Genomic DNA, 22,544 nt, shown 5'->3' on the forward strand with positions numbered 1-22,544 from the left:
TCGTCTCAAAACATGACATGGTAAATGGCCTGTATTTGTATAGCGCTTTTCTAGTCCCTAAGGACCCCAAAGCGCTTTACACAACCTGTCATCCACCCATTCACACACTGGTGATGGCAAGCTACAATGTAGCCACAGCCACCCTGGGGCGCACTGACAGAGGCGAGGCTGCCGGACACTGGCGCCACCGGGCCCTCTGACCACCACCAGTAGGCAACGGGTGAAGTGTCTTGCCCAAGGACACAAAGACCGAGACTGTCCAAGCTGGGGCTCGAACCGGCAACCTTCCGATTACAAGGCGAACTCCCAACTCTTGAGCCACGATCGCCCCATCACATCACTGTTTTGTACATTTTAACACAATTTAATCCCCACATTTGTGAAAGAAAAGCAAAACACTTTTTTTTGAAATGTCTGTAACAAAACCATCAAATCTGATCAAGGTTATTTAAATGCTGCAAAAGAAGAATGGATTGGAATAAAAAAATATGACGCTCATAGTGAGTAAAAAGTAAACAGTGCATTTTTTGGACAGAGATTCACTTTTAATGTGTATGTATAATATAATATAGGCCCCACCCCTGTATTAGGGGTCACATCAGTGTGAAAAAACTTTAAATTTGTCATTCTAGTGAACAAAGGAAAATCCCACCAATATTTACATTAGCTTTTGTTTGGAAAAAAAAAAAGACCAACAGCTAACCAAATTGTGGGGCTGAAAGTCTAAATTCTAACATCTTCTGAGTGACAAAACCTGGATTTCTGATGGGCCGGTGTCTTTCTAACAAAAACTAATGTAAAGCATTTGAAATTATGTTTTTCACCCTCTCTTAGAAACTCTGTTAGACCATGAATGGCAGCATGGCAGGCCACTCTTTGGCTATAGCTATTTACTATGTTGCTTGCATTGGTTTAAATTACTCTAACATTAGAACTGGTAGATTCAAAAGAGATGAGTTTAAAAAGGAATCTTAAAGAAATGTTTTGTGTTTAACCAGGACTTGACTGAGGCCACTGCACAGATTGAGAAAACCACAATGAACATCTGTCTCCAGAGGATGCACCAGGCAATGACTTTTCTGACGTTGGCATCATCATCGAGGGTATAGTAGTTCTTCAAGATCTGGATAACGTGACCTTTGCAGTAGCCATGCTGTTTGGACCATTTTTTATTCCTTCAACATGAGTTACCCATCACAACTCTGCTACACTTTTGAGGTGATTCAAAGGGTGGTAATGGAGTTGGAAGCAACTCAGCTCTCAAGAAAAACTCACAACTAAGACAAAACTGCTCCTGCAAGGAAAGCTCACTGTTATGCATGCAAGCTGATCAGCTCTAGGTGAGAGGACATTTAAATCTCACACTTGTTCTGCTGCATTTTTGAAGCTCAATTCCAGGAACAGATCGCAGGGTTCATTTTTATATACTCTGCAACTGCCATGAGGACGAGCCGTTTTTGTTGTTGTTGTTTGTTTTTCCTTTTGCTCTGTACAGCATTTTGGCAGCATTTTTAAATTTCTCTTTGTATTTTTTCTTTCTTTTACTAGTGAAGAGATGTAGCGTGAACAGTTATGCAGTCTAAATATCCCATATGGGTCGTGTGAAATGGTATTTTCAGTTTCATTCAGTTGAAGTAAGGAACGTTGAATATTTCTAAGTGTGCTGTTTTGAACCAAGATGTCACAGTATGATCAGTGCCGTAATTTTTGACAGTCACTGTATCAATGTTATTTTTGCATCTCTTGAATAAAGGTTTTGACCTGCAAGTGCTAATTTCTTTAGTTATTGGGGTAAAATGGGTAATGTTAATAGGAAGGTGTTTGCCAATTCAGTAACCTAATTTAATGTTAATGGAAACTAACATTACCTCAAATTTGTTTAGTTATAATTGTTGTTTAACTGAATCTTGACGTCAGAGGCCTTAAATAGAATGTTTTGATTTGTTCTTTCCCAACATTTTTCAAAAGAAACAGTCTAATTTCTTTGCTGTGATTGATTCCAGAGAACACGGAAGAACTGACATTATTTAACTGTTGATTTATATAGATTCAGTAGTGGAGTAATGTCAGTTTAATTCTTTACCTACTGTCAATGCAGTGAAATTAGACATTTTGTTTTGAAAGGTTACTGGTGGATGCCAGCAACCATCTTGGAAGAGAACAATACAATCTGTTATAAGGCCTCCATTTGAAAATTGTGTATTTGATACTAGAATATAATAGCAAAATGTAATTTGAAGATAACATGTAGTATTTAAGGGACCAAGTAGTATTGGGTAAAAGTTATTGAATGGTGTTGGGATAAAGTGAGAAAATTGTGAAGGATTAAAATATTTCAAGAGCTCAAATTACTTCATCAAAACATGTTTAAGTCACATTTTATCAACACAAATTGCACAGGTTTATTGAACATGAATAAATTGTGTTAATTTAACTCAATTGTTTAAGTTGCTGCCAAAGCAAAACATCTGTGTGCAACAAATGTCCACCATTGAATTAAGTAAATCCAACAACATATTTTTTTCAGTGTATCTCAGTGTACTTTCAACCAAAAGGCAAATAACCAAACCACATGAACATCTAATAAATGATATAAATATTGAAACACTGATCCAACATTATTCCTGATTAATGGATCATTAGATTTTACACTTTTACCTGAATATGGCTCCCTTTTTTTGAAAAAAACTTCCTTATATCCATTATGAACCTGTCTGTCTCTGTACACACACACACACACACACACACCGGGAGTTATAAGGTTAATGGGCATTCAGTCAGTTAGCTAGTTAGTATCCATTTCAAACAGGACAGTGGTAACAACAGCAGGCTATGGACAATTATAAGTTTTAGATTTTAAATAGGCTGTATACATTTCAATAGGAGCAACAGGACGGTCAAATGTTGCTGATTTTACTACAGAGCAGGACGGATTGTAGGGCAGCAAACATCGTTGGAAAACATGTTTTCAACACTGCAGGTTACCTGGTGTAATGTTTTTCAGCTAAAAAGAAACATGGTCTGACTCCTACCAACTATATAAAGAGTAACTGAAGGTTAAATGCAGCTAGTATGTCCTGTTTTAAGCCAGGCACTTCCACCTCCGCTCAGCTGCGTCTCAGACACCATCGCTCTGGCAGCAACGGTGCTAGAGCCAGAGCAGGGGAGAGGCGAGCTGGAACAAACCATTTTGGGAGGGGGGGGGATTTCTATACTTTTGTTATTAAATGTTACGTCTCAACCAAGTACTGTATGCTTTTTATACTTTTAGCAGTGTGCCACACAAACAGCAAATATTGTCAAAAAAACTAAGAAATCTTTGGGGGTGCTTTGATTCATTTACCCCCCAAAAATGGGCTAAAAATCACCCCTGGCCTACGGTCAGTGTCACTACTGGTAGCATGAGGTGATAACTGGAACCTACAGAGGTTGTACATGTAGTCCAACGTCTCCAGGATGCCGTTGCCTGAAGGTTTGCTGTGTCTCCCAGCGCAGTCTGAAGAGCGTGGAGGCGATTCCAGGAGACAGGCAGTTACTCTAGGAGAGCTGGACAGGGTCGTAGAAGGTCCTCAACCCATTAGCAGGAGTGGTGTCTGCTCCTTTGTGCAAGGAGGAGCAGGGTGAGCACTGCCAGAGCTCCAAAATAACCTCCAGCGGGCCACTAATGAGAAAGTTTCGGACCAAACAATCAGAAACAGACTTCACGAGGGTAACCTGGGGGTCTGACGTCCTCTAGTGGGCCCTGTGCTCACTGCCGTATAATCTGTGTTTTGAGTTTTAAATTGTTTTTTAAATTGGAGATTTGCCCATGCTTGGGCAGATGGCCTCTTTCAAATGCACACAAATGAAAATCAGAGCCACAAACCCATCAGTGGCCCCATCGCGTCAATGATGGATCATTTCCTCATAGCCTAAAAATAAAGCAGTTATTTCAAGTGCAGTTCTATTGGTGGTGCTGGTCTGTTCTTTTTTTCCCCCCACACCGTCAAACTGGATGCTAGCGACACTGCTCTAGTCCGGTCGTCTTCTTGCCTGCCTTCTCTGAGCCAATCGGCCTCGTTTCTGCGTGCTTTAAATTACAGCACTTTTCTGTCATTCTACTTTTCAGACTCTCATTCGTGCAATGTAACTCCTTTAGGTCCTGATCCCTATAACCACTGCGATCCCATCCATCTATGATGGGTTATCAGAGTCTAACAACCAAATAGCTCGAGTGAATTCCATATCTCAATAAATCATGTTCTGTTCTTCCAAATGATCTCTCCTTAATCAATATGACTCTCTGTCTAAGGCTACAGATGAGATCCTCGTGTGTTTTATGGTAGTGGCTATACTGGACTGTCAAAGCTACCGGTAGTGACCAAACAATTCGCCCAGTGTGTCAGGGCTCAGAGATAAAGCGAAGAACTCAGTCACTCAGGAATGAGTCACTGCCTGTGCTACTGTAGCCACAAGACAAATGCATGAAAGGACAAATGGATAAAAGCATGGTTGAGCTGTGGATTTTCTTCAAATACTATCAAATTGGCAAGGAATTTTGTTCCATAACTGTCCCCTGCTGCTGGATTTGTACCTCTAGACAAAATAAGAGCAGTTTTTTTGTTTTTAAATGAAGAAGTAGAAAAAAGACAACTATGCTGAGCATCATTCATTGCATTTCACACATACCTTGTTTTCATAGTTTTAATTAAATGTAATCCATGTCATGTTTTCCAACTATGGTAAAGTTTTAGTTTCACTTTAACGGGAAGAAGCTTTTTCTTCCTTGAAAGACTTTTTACCAATTAGTGCCACCAGGGCACTGCCCTTGAAGAAACCTCCGCTTTCTTTTACAGTTAAATGGACAACAAAACACTCATGCTTCACTCATAACTGAGTGTTATTTATGGATTTTCCAACACTGTAAGCACAATGCGTAACAGGGCATCCTTGGCATCTTTCCCATTTGTCATTCGCCTCCACTGACACTCAAATCCCTCCGTGCTCAAGTCAACAAAACAAAAGAGGAGAAAACAAAGGAAGAGATGAACTGAGAAAACATACTCCCATTGGTTAGAAGGGCGGACGTACGGAGAGTGGGAAAGGGAAGAGAGGCAAGGATGTAGATCAGGAATAGCAGGGGAAAGGTCTAACAGAGACTAACGTAAGTGAGAGGATAACATCGGGAATGGCAGGAACAGCTCAGAGAAGGAAGGGTGAGTCAGACAGAGAGAAAGGAAAGAGAGACAACTACAGAGAGTAAATAGAAGAGCATCTGAAAGAAACTGATTAGTATTCTCTAAAACACAGCTGACCAAAGCTTCCAGCAATATGCTCGTGCTTTTTGCATAAACACAAGGAGAAACACAGACCTGTGCATGCAAGCAAACAGCAAATGTTTGCAGCTGCAGATTTATACACAAGCCTGAAAGTCTGTGGCATTTATTTGTTCTTCAGACTTGCAACCTTGCATGGTTCAGCAGATTCAAAAAGACATGAAATATACAATTACTTTGAATATAAAAAATGTATTGCGTGTTTAACGGAACAACACAGACATAATTTTGTCTCTCAATAAAAGGCCGTTCTAGGTCTAATAACACCATTCGCTTCAATTTATATGCTGCTGAAAGTGATGAAATATTCCACTGAGGTTGACAGAGGGACCGGATATTAATAAAACTGTTTGGTGAATTATTATCCCTGCTTTCCTTTCTTTTATCTTCATCTTTTCTTTATCGCTGTGAAATAGCCTGATCCCTGCGTCTCAGACGAGAGATAAAATAAATTGCCTACTTTCCCTCGCCACAGAAAAATGCGTGACGTCTGATAAATTTAGCTTGTCGGAGGGTGAACACGAAAAAAAACAAAACATCCTGGGTGTAATTTGCCGAAGGCCATTTTTTAAAGTGATTTCAGCTTCTTTTTTTCAATATGTGTTGATGGACAATTTAACGGAGAAACAGAAGACGAGGAGATGTAACAAAGCACAAGAAATCCACTGCAATCCGCCTGGAAACCATCCTCACCGACCGTTTATGAGGAAACATCCTCCGTATACTCACCACCCTCTCGAAAAGCAGCGATTTGTGGTTCGCATTACACAGACAAAAATCAGACAAAGATCTACGAGCTCATTCAAAACTATCCTGTGTGGTTATAATTAAATATCACTCTCAATCAGTGCACTTAAATACAACCAAACTAACACAAAGACATGCAGCGACCCACAAAGTGCGAGGCTAAAACAGTGCCACGTGAACGACTGGAGGGCAAAGTGCACGAGGTCACAGCGCACATAATCCGAAGGCGCCGCAGGAGAAGACTCATTGTTGCTGTGGTAACAAGCATTAATGCCCCTGACCACACACACAAAAGAGAAAGTAAGAAGCGGGTGGAGGGAGAGTAGCGTACGCTAAGACTGATACAGACACGGCTGCTGAGAGCAGGCCAAAGCACTGAGGGCTGGAAGAAGAGACGGAGAGAAAGCATCGAACTGTTGCCGACAAATAAATTCAACCCTCCGCTTACAAGCTCTGTGATTGGAGAATGAACAGCTGTTCGGTTTGACCCGCGCACCGTGTAAATGCAAGCCTGCCAGCCAGAACGGGAGAGCGTGAGAGTTCTCCACAATGACAGAAGAAGAGATGGAGGCAGAAAAAAACGTGAAATGGTGACAAGTGAGAGAGGCAGCAAGAGAGGTTAAAGGTCAGAAAAAGGGAAATGGAAGAAAGGTGATAAAAAGAGTGACCAAAAAAGACAAACACCACATGATCAATTGTTGCATTTCAGCATCTTTCCATATGAGTTTTGTCTGGTCTGTCGCAGCCCCTCACCACACTAACAATGTTTGTCAGTGCTCTCTAAAATACTCACGCATATGATTAATGAATGAGACACGAGTCATTCATGTTTTCTGGTTTTCCACAGCTGTGATTAAGGTTTGGTCAAATGTTAAAGGATGTCAAGCACTGTTGGGAGCACGCTGTGCAACAAGCGGTGCTCTAACCCTAACAGTATAGAAATGTTCATCAGAATCCTAACACAGCATCATTAATGAGAATAAAACGATCTTTTCACCATTGTAAGACAAAATCCTCCTTTTCTTTTTCTACCAGTAAACACAGAAATAGAGTTGTTAAAAATCTACACCCTGGAAGGACTTTTACAAAAGTTCAGTTTTCAGTTTATATGGGAACGAAAATCATAGAAAAAAAGATTTTCTATGTTTTTTATACCTAAACACTAATGTGCCTGTGGACAGGGCCTCAGAATCACTCACAATAAGCAGCAGCTCAGCGGTCCCCAACCCGCGGGCCATGGACCGGTACCAGTCCATGAGTCGTTTGGTACCGCGAGAGTTGAGGCTCGGGTGGTTTTCAGGATTTTTATCGTTAACTCAGTTTCCCCGGGTCTTTTCCCACGTTGTCGTTGTGTGTCTTATTTTGAAAGAAATATTTACCCGTTACCATAGCGACCAGAGAGCATTAAGGGGCAGAGGAGGATGTTGCTGGCGCATTTCAGAAGTACGCTGCTAATAAAGTTACACAATTACACAGTGAATTTGCATTTATTATTATGTTTACAAAATAGCACCGTTTTTGTCTTCGTCATATCATTTTATTTTGTTGAATTTACCCGCGACACCTTAAAGCCCGGCCTGTGAAAATGTTGTCTGACATTAAACCGGTCCGTGGTGCAAAAAATGGTTGGGGACCGCTGGATTGGATTATTAGATGACTACTTATTGGCCTAAACACTGCCACACACCAAGAGAGTCCTGGGTTTGAACCCAGGCAGGGCCCCTCTATGTGTGGTGTGCATGTTCTTTAGTTTACCACAAAGTCTACTATGGAAAAGACATACTAGTCCTCTAATAACATTAATGAACACTTTCAGATGCAGCACGCTTTAAGGAAAACTTTAAATCCAAACTAAAAAATGAAGGACAAGATGAGAAAGTTCAAAGGTTAAATTATAGCTGTATCCCCTAATGGAAATATTACAGTGTGGAAACTTGATGAGAGAGATGCTTGCCCAGGCACACTTTCTTGTAAGCCCTAGGAAACAGACTCTAATTGAAGGTCAGCTAAATACTCAGAGCTCCGTTAACTGTGTGTGCACTTATGTGCGCATAAATATGCAGAGTCACACACAAATGGCAGTGTGCATTCAAGTGCACTCACACAGACAAGCACTAAACTAATCCACAGACAAACAGAGAGATGGAGAGACAGACCTGATCAGGTCACAACTGGTTAGCTGTGATCTGCATGGGAATGAGGTCATTAGGTCTGTGGGACTTACAGATATTATTTAATTTGTCCAGCCTTCAGCACAGCAGAGTCTAATCTCTCTCTCTCTCTCACACACACACACACACACACACACACACACACACACACACACACACACACACACACACACACACACACACACAAACATCTCCCTGCACAAACTATCACCTCGCATCCAACCTCACTGTACTTAAAAACATACAACAATCTTCTCCACTGCAGTCTCCAGCTTCATGACCCAAACACTCACTGGCATAGCTACTCTCACTTACACCAATCCAGTAAAATCCCAGCTAAGCATCACCAGCTAAACCAAATCCCTTTGGCTAGAGGTCAAATCCAGTGGAGTGTCCCACCTAAACACACATTACTTTATTGATTCACAAACGCCTTACAGCCTGGGCTTACGGAGAGCTTTCCAGAACATCGTCTACTTTAGTGGTTCTCAAACTTTTCACAATGAGCACCACCTTTATGACCTACATTAAAGTACAATAGTATATTTATTTTAATTGTCATAAACATGATGTGATAATAATAACAACTGTACTGCATTAAAACATTCACAGCAGGTGGGATCGCCAGTCTTTAAGTGATGACGTATGAACCCTGCTTCCGGGGCCAGTCTACTTTGTGTTTATTAAGGCTGTTGTGTTTTCAACATGTTTTAATGCTTTGTATCTTCTTCTATTTAATCTGAACAAGCCTCTACAAACAGTCAGTGATCACTGTCGGCCTCTCTCGGTTTTTATTACCACTGTTCATTTTAAAGCTCAGTTTTTAAAACCCTGCATGTAACTACAGCCCCAGCCCATGCAGCAGTATATTAATGACTAACCTTGTATTGTGGTACAGTTGTTCTCCTGACTGAAGTTTGGTCCGTTTACAGCATCCTGCCAGCCTCACATTAACTTTTATCGAGTGGAAAAAAGTTAGCGTTCATCCTCCAGCTTCACTGTGTTTATGCTAACATAGCTGTGTAGCTAGCCACTACGTAGCACATCATTATATAGCAGCTAGCCCAAGTTCAGTAACCCTACAAACGTCACTGCTGTTTAGTTGTCTGTCTTAATTTATGTAGGAAGTGATAGCAGAGCTGTACGTTTGAACTTTTCAGAAATCCCTCAATCAGAACATGGAGTATTATTTATTCTTAACATTTTTTGAGAGATTTCCCGCGTACCACTAGAGGGAGCCCGCGTGCCACAGTTTGAAAATGACTGGTCTACATGTTGTTTCGGTGTACTGTCACCAGGGGGCAGTGTCAGAAATAAATGGAACAATCCGGTTGTTCAGTCTGACGTCACTAGCCGTGTCTGGGCCTAAACTCCGCTGCAGGTCCATATATCAAACGATCACTATGGCATTACTGAGAGTTGAAAAACTGTCTAAAGTCTTTCATCTTTAATAAAATGATCAGCGTTCTGCTCTACCAGGTGTAACAATTGAGTTTAACATCCAGGCATCCATGAAAACGGAATTTATGACATTTAACGGAGTTAGAAGTTAGCAGGGAGTTAGCTCGCTAGCTTCTATCTAAATACAATATAACATGTCCTGACTGCCGGGTTTTGGAAACAAATTAAAACGTACAGCTCTGCTATCACTTCCAGCATAAATGAAGACTGAAAACTAAACAGCAGTGACGTTTGTAGGGTTACTGAAGTTGGGCTAGCTGCTATATAATGATGTGCTACGTGACCGCTAGCGACACAGCTATGTTAGCATAATATAAACAAGCTAACTTTTTTTCCACTCGATAAAAGTTAACTTGAGTGTTCTCGGTGGTCAGGAACAAATGTAATCGCATGGCAGGATGCTGTAAAAGGACCAAACTTCAGCCAGGAGAACAACTGAGATAATCCATCCACAATACGAGGTTAGTCATTCATATACTGCTGCATGGGCTGGGCTGTAGTTACATCCTAAGGTTTTAAAAACTGAGCTTAAATAAATGATTAGCGGTAATAAAGGGAGGTCAACAGTGATCACTGACTGTTTTAGGAGCTTTTTGAGATCAAATAGAAGAAAATACATAACATTAAACATGTTAACAACACAAAAGCCATATTAAACGCAGACTACTTTAGACCCGGAAGTAGGATTCGTCGCGTCATCACTGAACAACCGGATAACGTGTATGACATGAGTCATCGTTGTGGTTCTCTCTGCTCTGTTTAACTCATTTCCTTTCATTTGAACTTTTTAAACAGTCGCCCTTCATCTTACACACAGCACCATCTTCTACTGTCCGTTTGTTTTTTGTTGGTCACTGGTTGCAAATCTAAAATTGCTCCGTTTAGCAAAAGAGCTACTAAAATGAACAAAAACGTGGTTACATGAATTCTGCTTCACACAGCACCCTCTAACCAAATATGAGCGTTTTCACTTGTAAGAACACGGCTGATGATACACGACAACTTCAGACCTGAACTGATTCTGGTGACATTTTTTGGACTTTTTGCCTAGAAACATATGAAGAGTGATATTTGAAGATTAATACCAGTCTCATGTCAGGGCATCAACTTTAAAGTTACAGGTAAGAGGTGATTAGCATAGCTTAGCATAAAAACTAAAACCAGGAGGTAACTGCTCTGAGCTCTCTCACAACATTTATATAATTTCTATATTTCAGCTTACCCATTACCCAAGCAGTACTTTACCATAGGGTTGCCAACTCCCTGAAAAAATAAATAAGGGACACCTCGTGGCCAGGGCCGGGCAACCCAGTTGTCTTCACCCTTCCCAGTGTGGTAGCTCTTTTTTGTGTGTGTGAAATTATTTTTTAACCATTTGACTTGAATTTGATTTAAGCAGATGCATATTCTTTGTGATATGACCATATGGGAAACAAATGATCATTTAGCCATTTATTTTTAGCTCAAAATGACAACATTAATACAGTAAAACAGGTCTCTTTCTTAAACAGAAGCCTGTCATGCTTAACTTTTGAGAATATAAGTAAATCTTTCTTTAAAAGAACTCTGTCCTGCTTAACTTAAAATTATATAAATTAATAGAAAGCAATAGAACGAAAAATATTCTTGTAACAGTGCACATTTAGTACATTTGGCTTCAGCTGAGGTATTATTTCAGCTTTTCTAAAGCTAATCAGCTGCTCCTGTTTGTAAACCCACTTGTTCCCATGATTACGCATCATAACTCATCATCATTATTCATCTATGTATTACTTTTATGTATTAGTGATCTATTTGTTGTAATCATCTATCCTTGCAGTTGTTTATTACACAAAATAAATTATATTATCACACTTCTGGCCACATAGCGCTGATATTCACTGCACATGCCCATTTTAACCTTAACCAGAGGGTTTAAAAAACAAACCAGTGTTTACATACCATATCTGCTTCTGCCGTGGCCTGGTGGACAAGAAATTGGTTAAGGGTTCCCAGAGCTTTCACGCCCCTCATGTTCTTCATGTGCCCACCATTAGAAGCATGCCTATGGAAAAAGTGCGCCGGCACACAGTGCAGTGCGCTTTATAGGTGTTATGGTGACCTTTTCCAGCCAGGTGTTTCCCTTTTCCCATTCCTCCCTGTACTTTTGCAGCCTTTTTTTTCCTTTCTCTGAGGGAAACAAACATTGCTGCTCTAATGCTGGGCTCACACTGTGCGATTTTTGGCCCATTTTGAGACGATTTTTGAGTCGTGCGACCGATTTGGTGATCGGCCCGATTTTGGCCTTCATCGTGCATCGTGTAGTATACGTGGGGTAACGAGAAGCGATTAACACCTTGAGCAGCTCCCGATCATCAATCGCTCGTGAGCCGCTCACACTGCTCACGCGCAAACACGTAAACGCCGTGAAAAAGATGGAGCAGCACGGCTGTGCAGCGTGTGATCTGGACACAAGTGATGGAGGCACAACTTGTAGAACTTTGGAAAGCTCATCCGAGCCTTTTCGATGTGGCATCACAAAATTATCACGACCACAACAACCGTGAAAATAGTTGGATTTACATTGCTGCTCATTCACAGCTGTCTGATCATGTTTTTCATTAGCAATTTAGCAAAGTTGATGGTAGTGGTGTGCGTGTCTGTGTGAGTGAAAGACAGAGAGAGGGAGCGACAGATTTTCTGTTATAACCTTCATTTTATGGAGGCACAGTGTGAGCACTCAGGTCGCATCAGAGCATCGGGCGGTATAGTGTGAGACCTGCATCGTGACCTACCAACTTCTAACCCTGCGAGTCAATTGTGCAGTTTGAGCAGGAGCTGAATAACGTGACTGAAAAAATCGCACAGTGTCTGCCCAGCTTTAGGTGTACTGTCATCCGAGACTTGCACCGCAGAGTCGGCGTTTGTTCCCCTGTTGGCCATGCTTCTTGTTGTGGTCATCTGTTGTCTTCCGGTATTTTCTCCGCAAGCGACCTTTCCTCGACCAATGAGACGAGCGGTAATCTGAATTGTCATACTCGAATTGTCATAAGTGTGCTGTCAGCTCATTGGTCACAAAGCAGGAGAGGGGCTGGGAATTATGTTTTCAAACAAAGCGTTAATTCCATTAACATTTATAGACTACTTTTGATTCTCACTGTATTACGGGACAAAGTGCGTCCCTTATTAGCTCAATACGGGACGTGTGCTTTTGTTTCTAAATACGGGACGATTCCGTTTTTTAAGGGACGGTTGGCAACCCTACTTTACCATAAGACACATATGTGGTGATACTGAACAAGGATATATGGTTTCTGTTGAGGTTTTGTGGACGCATGACCATCAACCATGTGATATGAACCTGTTTGCCGTTTTGGACGTGTGACAATCAATGGCAGGAGTCTCAAACTCGTGGCCCGGGGGCCCACGTCACCCCTACATGCTTTTTGTGACATTATATTTGGTGGTGGTGTGCCGTGTGATTTTTCTAATGTGAAATATGTGCCGTGGCTCCAAAAACACCGAACTAGACTATCTGGTAACCATCAGAAAATAATGGCAAAATTACTTCTAAAGTCCCAGTCACTAACCAACAGACTGGTCAGTGAACCTGTGGTAACCACCTCATGCTCGGGAAAAACATGAATTCCCTAACCGGTCGGCAAAAACCTCCTGAAATCTTTGGTCACCGGCTGCGATTGACGTTCGTGCCTATGACGACTTGTTGCTTTACTGTGGCTGCATATGCAGCATCCCAATGATGCTAATCTAAGAATAAAAGATGGACACTTCAGTTTTAATTTCAGTGGACAATTATTACAGACTGCCCAGTTTTCATCAGCCTAGAAAAAAAAAAAAGCCGACAGCTGTTTCATTTGTTCTTCATTTTCAAATTTGTCTTCCATTTCAGTAATACGTCTCCCAATAATATTATTAAATATTTATACACCCAGAATCCATTTCCCTCCTCCCCACGCTGTGTTCCTGAATGTAATTCACTGGAAGTCTAACAAGAACTCAAATGTATTTCGATAAAGCAGTAAAGCACACAATTTTCAAACTGACACAGATAAAGACTCAGAGAGTCTGAGTAATGCACACCCACACCTTCAGCTATGAAATGTTTCAGCAAAAAAACACCCACAGCCACAAAATGAATCTGCCTATCTGTACAGTACGAGTGTACTGTGTAATTGCTTAGGTGCTAAACGTGCTCCGTCCCAGGACCGTGTCTTACAAGTAAACTCAACTGATTTTCAAATGCAAATGGACTGTGGTGGAATGGAGAAAGGGAGAGCTTTAAAGCTCCATATTTGCATCCCATGTATCAGGTTGGTTTTTTTTCCCCATATTTAACGATGACCTGGATTTTTCTTTCAACTTCAAAAACTGGTTTAATTTTATAACATCACTATATCATAGTTGCATTTCCAGATATTTTCCCAGAGCAAGTTTAGGGGTCTCCATCCATATATTTCAGTCAGGGGAAGAGTTTATTAGCAACAGCTGTATTTGCAGAATGTGAGTGAGTCTGTGAGTTATTAGTTTTACATGCCTGTGAGCCTGAACAAACTCAGAGTTGGAAGTTGAAGAAAAGATGAGCGCACAATGGGAGCTACGGAGCTAACAAAGGAGAGACAGGAGAGAGACGGCAAAGCAGAGAGGAGCTGCCAAAACACAGGGAAGCGTGCACAGAGTGGGGCATTAAAAGCATTAAGAACAAAGATTATAACTACATGGAAACTCTGGTACATAACATGTGCAGATTTGTTCATTCGCCATCTCGACTGTTCATGAGCCTCACTCTTCAATAAAGCTGTTGTGGACTCTGGTATTTTCTCTGTCTGTTAATCAGTCTCTTTTTCTTTCTCTAAATTGAAATCTGATTCGTGACTTTGTCACAAATACCAATAACCACAGTAATACCTGTCTTTTGTTAGGTCTCTACCCCAAACAGCAATTATAGCTCATTCTTCACAAGGTAAGTGAACCCTGCAGTGACACAAGCTGTCATAAGCTGCTTGATAAATGCCTGGCGTGCGTGTTATATGCAAACTATCGCGCACCTTTTGAGATATTTTGAGGACATGCCGACTTACATTGTTGGGAGAGACTGTGAGGACACTCCTGCTCTTCCTCATCTTTCCGTAAGTATCTCTCGTGCTGTCCAAACACAGCAGCTTCACGTGCAAACCTGGAAAAGACAAATAGAGAGAATTATCATTTCGTCTTTTCTGGAAACATCCAGTTATAATAATCTATATTTTATTAGGAGTAACTCAGAGATCATGGTTTTTTTAAAGAAAAAACACGTTTTTACTGCTTGTGCCTGTCACCTGTACACAAACACACATGCACCAACAATGAGTTTAGGATTCAGGCTCATCTTTGTTTGAGAAAAATAAAGCAAAGCAGTCGAAACAGCCTAGCCTCAATATTGCTCCTATGAGTGTCATGCATCAGCGCAGTAGCACCAGCATGCAATAATGTGCAAAATTTTCTTCCCATAAAAAACAGACCAAGAGAGGAGCTGGCTGGCAACTGTGGCGACGCGATGGCTCTAATGATGCATTGATTTTTGTTTATCTGCATTTCCTACGATCTCCCCAGTCCTCCAATAAAATCTGACTCATGTAGAAAACAAATAAAACCAATTTTCAAATTTCATTGAAATTGGAATTTGGTGTTGAAGGAGGATGAAATGAACAAGATTATTAGTTCTTACAAGAGACAAGATACAGATCGCGTCTAACAAATTTATTAGACCACCACAGAGGTTTAAGGTTTATGCCACAGCTTCTCTAATTTAACAATATTGATAATTACCTAAATCACTTTTTATGTTTCTTTAATCGTTAATCCACCAGCATGAGCAAGCTCTTTAATCATGGGGTGGCTGTAGCTCAGGTGGCAGAGCAGGTCAGCCACTAATCAGAAGATCGGTGGTTCGATCCCAGGTTGCCTCCTGGCTGCATGCCAAATATCCTTGGGCAAGATACTAACCCCGTGTTTGCCTACTGGTGGTGGTCAGAGGGCCCGGTGGCGCCAGTGTCCGGCAGCCTCGTCTCTGTCAGTGCGCCCCAGGGCACACTGGGCACTGACACCCACTGCCAGTGTGTGAATGACTGAATGTAGTGTAAAGCGCTTTGGGGTCCTTAGGGATTGAGTAAAGTGCTATACAAATTCAGGCCATTTACCATTTATAATCAAAATGATGCTTTAAATTCTAAAATATAAATGCAGTACAGTGGGTTCAGTTCCACCATCAGGCCGGGATCTTTCTGTGTGGAGTTTGCATGTTCTCCCCATGTCTGCGTGGGTTCTCTCCGGCTTCCTCCCACAGTCCAAAGACATGCAGTTAGTGGGGTTAGGTTAATTGAAAACTCTAAATTGCCCGTAGGTGTGAATGTGAGTACGAATGGTTGCGTATGTCTATGTGTTAGGCCTCTGACAGACTCCAGGGTGTACCCTGCCTCTCACTCCAAGTCAGCTGGGATAGGCTCCAGCTAGGGGTGGGCGGTAGAAACGATATGAATTTGGCAAACGGTAGAGGTTTTGCTTATACCGCTCTACCACGATAGCGCATGTTGATGGTGTCATCAAGCTGCACCTGTTTTGGTCGAAAGCATCGCAGCGGCTGCAAGCATGGAGCTTACACGTGGGGAGGAGGAGGTGCGACGTTGCTCATATGCACCTGGTTTGGGTTTAAGCAGTCGGATGTTAAGCAGAAAAATATCATCTGCAAATTATGTCGAGTGACAGTAATCGCGAAAAGACAAAGCACGTTTTGGAATATGAGGAAAGCCAAAACCGTGGTTCGGGGGGTTGGGAAGCTCGTCTGTAACTGGAAGGTTGCCGGTTCGATCCCCCAGCTCTCTCCGTCCTGGTCGTTGTGTCCTTGGGCAAGACACTTTACCCTACCGCCTACAGGTGATGGTCAGAGGGGCCGATGCCTCGCTTCTGTCAGTCTGCCCCAGGGCAGCTGTGGCTACAACTGTAGTTTGCATGCACCAGTGTATGAATGGGAGAGTGAATGAATAGTGGAATTGTAAAGCGCTTTGGGTGCCTAGAAAAGCGCTATATAAATGCAATCCATTATTATTATTAATGCTGAATTCTCTGGCAGCTGCTCTATTCCCATGTTGTTGCAGTATATTAATGACTAACCTCGTATTGTCGATGGATTATCTCAGTTGTTCTCCTGACTGATGTTTGGTCCGTTTACAGCATCCTGCCATGCGATTGCATTTGTCTCTAATCATCAGGAACCCTCACGTTAACTTTTATCGAGTGGAAAAAAAGTTAGCATTCATCCTCCAGCTTCACTGTGTTTATGCTATGCTAACATAGCTGTGTCGCTAGCGATCACGTAGCACATCATTATATACCAGCTAGCCCAACTTCAGTAACCCTACAAATGTCTCTCCCAGTGATGCCGCAGTGTTCTACGGAGCCCCGCATGGGACATGGAAGAAAAAAAAATTAAGACTGACTTTTGCGAGATCTCGCAAAAGTTGAATTCCAACAATGGCGGCAGCTACTTAGTTGTAATATTACTCTTTCTGGCTCACAAAATACACTTTTAAGATATTTTGTAGTTGTGTAAATGTCAGATACCTGCTTGGTTTACAAGACATCACATATTTGCAAAAGTGCTCCGACGTTTTCGGAGATCTGACATCCACTAGCTCGAAGCTAACGGGAGGTCGAGACCTACTACAGCCGGGAGGAACACCGCTTTCCCGGCACATCGTGCCTCGACCTCCCGGTCGGCTTCGAGCTGGCGGCCTCCGAAGAATGCGGCTAAAACTTTTGCGAGATCTCGCAAAAGTTCCCCGATGGATAAATATTTTTTTTTAATCCATGATTCTTTGTTTTTTAGATGAACTGTTTTACACTTGTTTTGATTAAGATGCCAAATGATGGTTATTTACTTCCTCAACAGAAGTATGTGTTCTAGTCGTTGACCGTTGGGGAAGAGATTTTATATATATATATATATATATATATATATACACACACACACACACACACACACACACACACACACACACACACACACACACACACACACTCATTGTTAAAATATATTATTGGAATCTATACACCCACACAGATGTTTTTACATGTTATGAGCAATTAGGCCTCTGCTTTGCAGTCGTCATGTCACGGATACTTGGGATAAAAATGGGAACAGTTCCAATACAATGCATAAACAATACCGCAACACATACAATAAATTTGGCTTTAACTCAATTAAAATGTGTTTTTTTAGCTCATTTCCGGTTCCATCTTTTTGCTTTTCACTGTTATCAAGCGCCATAAATGTCAGCATGACTCTAACTTCTGTCTCTCTCGCTTCTATCAACAGCGACAGATACAGAGATATTACAAATATTAACACAAAGCCATCCGTAGGATAGCTGCAGCACGTTTGCACAAAAATGTAGGCCATCACTTTTTCCACACAGGAGACAGTTTTACAGCGTAGTGTTTAAACCCACTGAATTATATTCATGGACTGTGATTATTATCCGTAACATTATGCGAGAGAGCATTTACATACAAACATCTCTGAAGAAATGTTTTGCCTCCAGGTTGTTGGCCTTGCAACTGATGGCATAGCTGCTATAATGGGCTAATGCAGAGCAACTGTCACAATCAACCCTAACCTGACCGTCGCTCACTGTATGAATCACGAGTTAGACCTCTCGATGGTGAGAGATGTTGCAGGCAAAGAAGAGTGACGTGCCCCAGACGACCGCCCCTCCACAGGAAAGCAGAATAATTAGGCACAAGTCTCTCACCAAAGGAGATTGTTTTCCTTGTGTGAGGAGCGAGAATATAGTGTTGTCTTAGTTTAAGAAGATAATCACATTTTCAAACTTATGCTACTAAAATGCTTCACTTCATTTTGTTAATTTATTAGGTTTGCAGCTCTTTGCGCAACTAAAATCATCTCATATTAACGTTAAGTGGCACACCTGCTCAAGTGGTGCTGTCTGAAGGGGGATTTATTCTGTTAAAATATCACTTAAGCCTTTGTGTTATGGTTGATTAGATCCCCTGTGTTATGGAGAGCAACGGACAACACTGAGAATATTGTGCAAATTAATTAATTTAATTTTAATTAAAGAGATTGAAACATTCTTACAAGCGTTTGATAGAACAGCTCCGCTTGCAACCCCGGATAAGACTGATGTAAAACTTTGGTTTAAACTCTTAATATTCTACACTACATTGACAGCAGCACTAAATAATAAATACTCCAACACAGTAAAGCAGACGGTAGTTTTTTAAATGTTTCAAGAATATCAGCCTTTCTGATTTTTTTTTCCACAAATCACACCCTGCCTCTGCTTTTAACCCACTGTTAGAATATTATTTTAAACATTATGTAATAACATTACACAACCTTACTTTAAAAGCAGTGCTGGTATCTCACCACTTTTTAAGTCTGTAAAAAAATGGTGTACTCATCTAAAAAGACAAAGTGCTAATTCTGTCAAACAGTTTGTTTGAAAATGTGCACAAAGTGACTGAATGGTAGACAAATGATTGCAAACTCATGCGAAGGCGTTGGAGCATGCACAGGAATCATAAGGCACATGCTAATCAGTGCCATTACCTGATCTTTTCAAATAATCTTGCTAATCTTTGTGAGTTATCTCTCTTTCCTCTGCAAATGACAGTTTTTCTTTTTGTAATTGTTCCTCTTGGTAAGACGTCTTAATGAACCAACCGGCTAATGAAACCCAAAACAGCCTTAATGCTTTGGCACACTTTAATTCCCCCATTCTAATCATTCAAAAGCAGCAGATAAGATAGACTCCACAGTCATCGAGTCTCTCTAATGAACAATTCAAGTAGCTGTTAAAAAACCTCAAGAATTGTTCCTCAAGTGACCTGGGAGGGTCGCTCTTTTTTTTGTTCCCAGGATATTGGCAGACAGCGAGATGAGTTTCAGTAGTGACAGAAAATGGGCACAGAGGGAGAGGCAGACAGAGAGAAAAAGAATGAGAATTGTGAGGAGACGATGTCTAAAAGGACGGGCAAAATTGCACGAGTAGGTGTTTGGAGAATGAGATGAAGATGAAGGTGTAGAAGTGCAGAAAGCTACATGCAAGCGAGACAGATGATTCTGTGAAACAGAGGAGACAGCGAAGAAGACTAGATCAAGTATTTCTGTGCAGAAATAAGACTATTCTATTCCTTTCTAAGAGTTCAATTACAAGATTAGTATAAAACTCTCATGTCTGTTTGGGAAATCTATGGATGAAAAAACAGGAAGAAGCTTCCACAGCTCTCCAGCTCGCTTGTTTTAACCACTAACATGTACCCCTCCCTGTGTCCTGCTGTACTTTATCAAATGTCATTTTAGTCTGTTCCTAGGTGGTTTCATAATATACTATCTATATTATGATATTTAAGTTTTGCGGATCTAAAGAGGGATCATTATGAGATCGTTATTATGGGGAAATAAAAATGATGCAATACTTTTATAAAGTGTTATCCGGTCTTTAAATCTGATGTCATTAGCCTTTTCTGGGTCCAAACTCCGATTTAGGTCCCAAAGTCAAACGAACACTGCGGTATCACTGAGAGTTAAAAGCTGTTTAAATTCTTTCATCTTTAATAAAATGATCAGCGTTGCTGCTTTACCAGGTATAACAATTAAGTTTAACATCCAGGCATCCATGAAAACAGGATTTATTAAATTTAACAGAGGTAGAAGTTAGCAGGAAGTTAGCTCGCTAGCTTCCACCTAAACATGATATAGCATGTTCTGACTGAGAGATTTCTGAGAAAATGAAAACGTACAGCTCTGCTATCACTTCCAACATAAATGAAGACAGAAAACTAAACAGCAGTGACGTTTGTAGGGTTACTGAACTTGGGCTAGCTGCTATATAATGATGTGCTACGTGATCATTAGCGACACATCTATGTTAGCATAAACACAGAAGCTGGAGGATGAACGCTAACTTTTTTCCACTTGATAAAGGTTAATGTGAGGCTGGCAGGATGCTGTAAAACGGATTAAATAGAACAAGATACAAAGCATTAAAACATGTTGAAAACACAACAGCCTTAATAAACACAAATTAGTTTGGACCCGGAAGCTGGGTTCATCACATCATCACTTAAAGACTGGATAAATTAGGGCTGCTCAATTAATCGAATTTTAATCACGATTACGATCTGGGTTTTCAACGATCATTAAAAATGACTGAGCCGATTATTAGCCCCTCCCTCGTGCTTTACTCTCGCGCTGCTCTGTGTGGCACAGCACCTCTCTGCATTTTGAACATGCATCGCAACAATTAAGAGGACCCGAGGAAGCTCGGAAAGCTAAGCAGAAGTTATTTGGAGAGGAGAGTGACTGCCGTTGGTTGAAAAGAGAGGTAAAAAAAAAAAAAACTTCAGTGGTGTGGAAACATTATGGGTTCGCGGAGTCAGATGTGGATCAAGTAGACACAGTGTGTAAACTTTGCTACGGTGTCATAGCTGCACCACAGAGCAACACTGCAAAGTTCACTAAACATAGATGTTTACATTTTTCATTTATTTTTTATATTGCAAACATTTGCACTGTTATCAGTATCTGCACACTATTTTATATTATTTTTTAAAGTCATTATTCAATACATTGTTATTGTTAACCCTTTAAATCCCAGTAGAACTGGAACGCGTAAGCTAGCGCAATAATTTGTTTTGCATATGAAACCGGAGGAGTTGTACTTATATCTTATGTCATCAGCTTGTCCTCGGTCACGGTTTCCTTCCACATAAAGCTTTGCAAAAATTGCATAAAAAGCGCATCATAGGATTGTTTTTTGTTTTTTCTGCAGTATATAAAAATTGCTGTATCTCCAAAATAAAACTATTAAGACACTCAAAATAAATTTCCTGTGGTGGGAAACTATTTTTTTCAACTTTTTTGTATTTAAAGTTTTGAGAGATAAGCCTCTTAAATTTCTCCAAGTAGAAATATATGTAAAAAAAACAAAAACGATTTTCAATTTTTTTGTAGTTTATTGCACTTTTTTGCAATTAATGTAATTACTATGGACTTAATGCATACATATTATTAAAATATGGGCTATAACAGTTGTATTGATGTATAGCAACTTGAAATGCTCCCAAAAATGGCTCTACAGCATGTAAAAAAATAATATAAGCTCTGGCGGACTTGGTTCTATAGTAGGTCTTAAAGGGTTAAATAAATATCGTCAAATAATTGAGATCTCAATTTCAGTGAAAATAATCGTGATTATCATTTTTGCCATAATCGAGCAGCCCTAGGATAAATGCACTCAATGTGAGATATATTCGTCCAATCGCCCAACCCTACCCTCAGGAGGGTCCAAAGGCGACAGCCTGTACTAGGGGTTTATTACCTGGACCTCACTTAAATGTCTTCACAAACCTAAAGAAGTCCATTTGCAAACAACAGATGGGATGATAGTCATGAAAGATGTTTGACCCTGCTACTAGTCCTTTTGCATAGTTAACCTGCTTCTAGCTCTACCCACCCCAGCTTTCTTAAGCTGTATTTACACTACAAATGATCTGGTGACCAGAAACCATGACTTGTATAACAGGAAACAACTAGCTCTCAGCTTCCTGTGGACACGTCTAAGCAGTCAGGTACCTAACAACACAGAGACAAGGCCCGGGTCCACTCAAGAAACTCCAGACATTCACACTGACTAATTGTGACACAGCTCAAAAAAGAGGGTGTCTCTCAAAACAGAGGAAAAGATTTTTTTTTTCATTCTTTTCCAACATAACTAAAAATCATTTTTTCATGTTGGCATGGCCATGTGGCAAACTGCTGTTGAAGTTCAAGTTGAAGAAGAGAAATCAC

The 22,544-nt window shown here is 40.8% G+C and overlaps 1 protein-coding gene across 1 annotated transcript in view; it reads right to left on the reverse strand.

Annotated features, from left to right (window-relative positions):
• The window catches only part of pde4ba (phosphodiesterase 4B, cAMP-specific a), a 202,275-nt gene that overhangs the window by 157,083 nt on the left and 22,648 nt on the right, over positions 1-22,544 (reverse strand). Inside the window, exon 2 of the mRNA XM_026146428.2 lies at positions 14,773-14,867. Within this exon, the coding sequence (XP_026002213.1) occupies positions 14,773-14,867 (95 nt within the window). The remainder of the gene's footprint in view (positions 1-14,772; positions 14,868-22,544) is intronic.

The sequence above is a fragment of the Astatotilapia calliptera genome, chromosome 17, assembly GCF_964374335.1.
Source record: "Astatotilapia calliptera chromosome 17, fAstCal68.1, whole genome shotgun sequence".
NCBI classification, from domain to species: Eukaryota; Metazoa; Chordata; class Actinopteri; order Cichliformes; family Cichlidae; genus Astatotilapia; species Astatotilapia calliptera.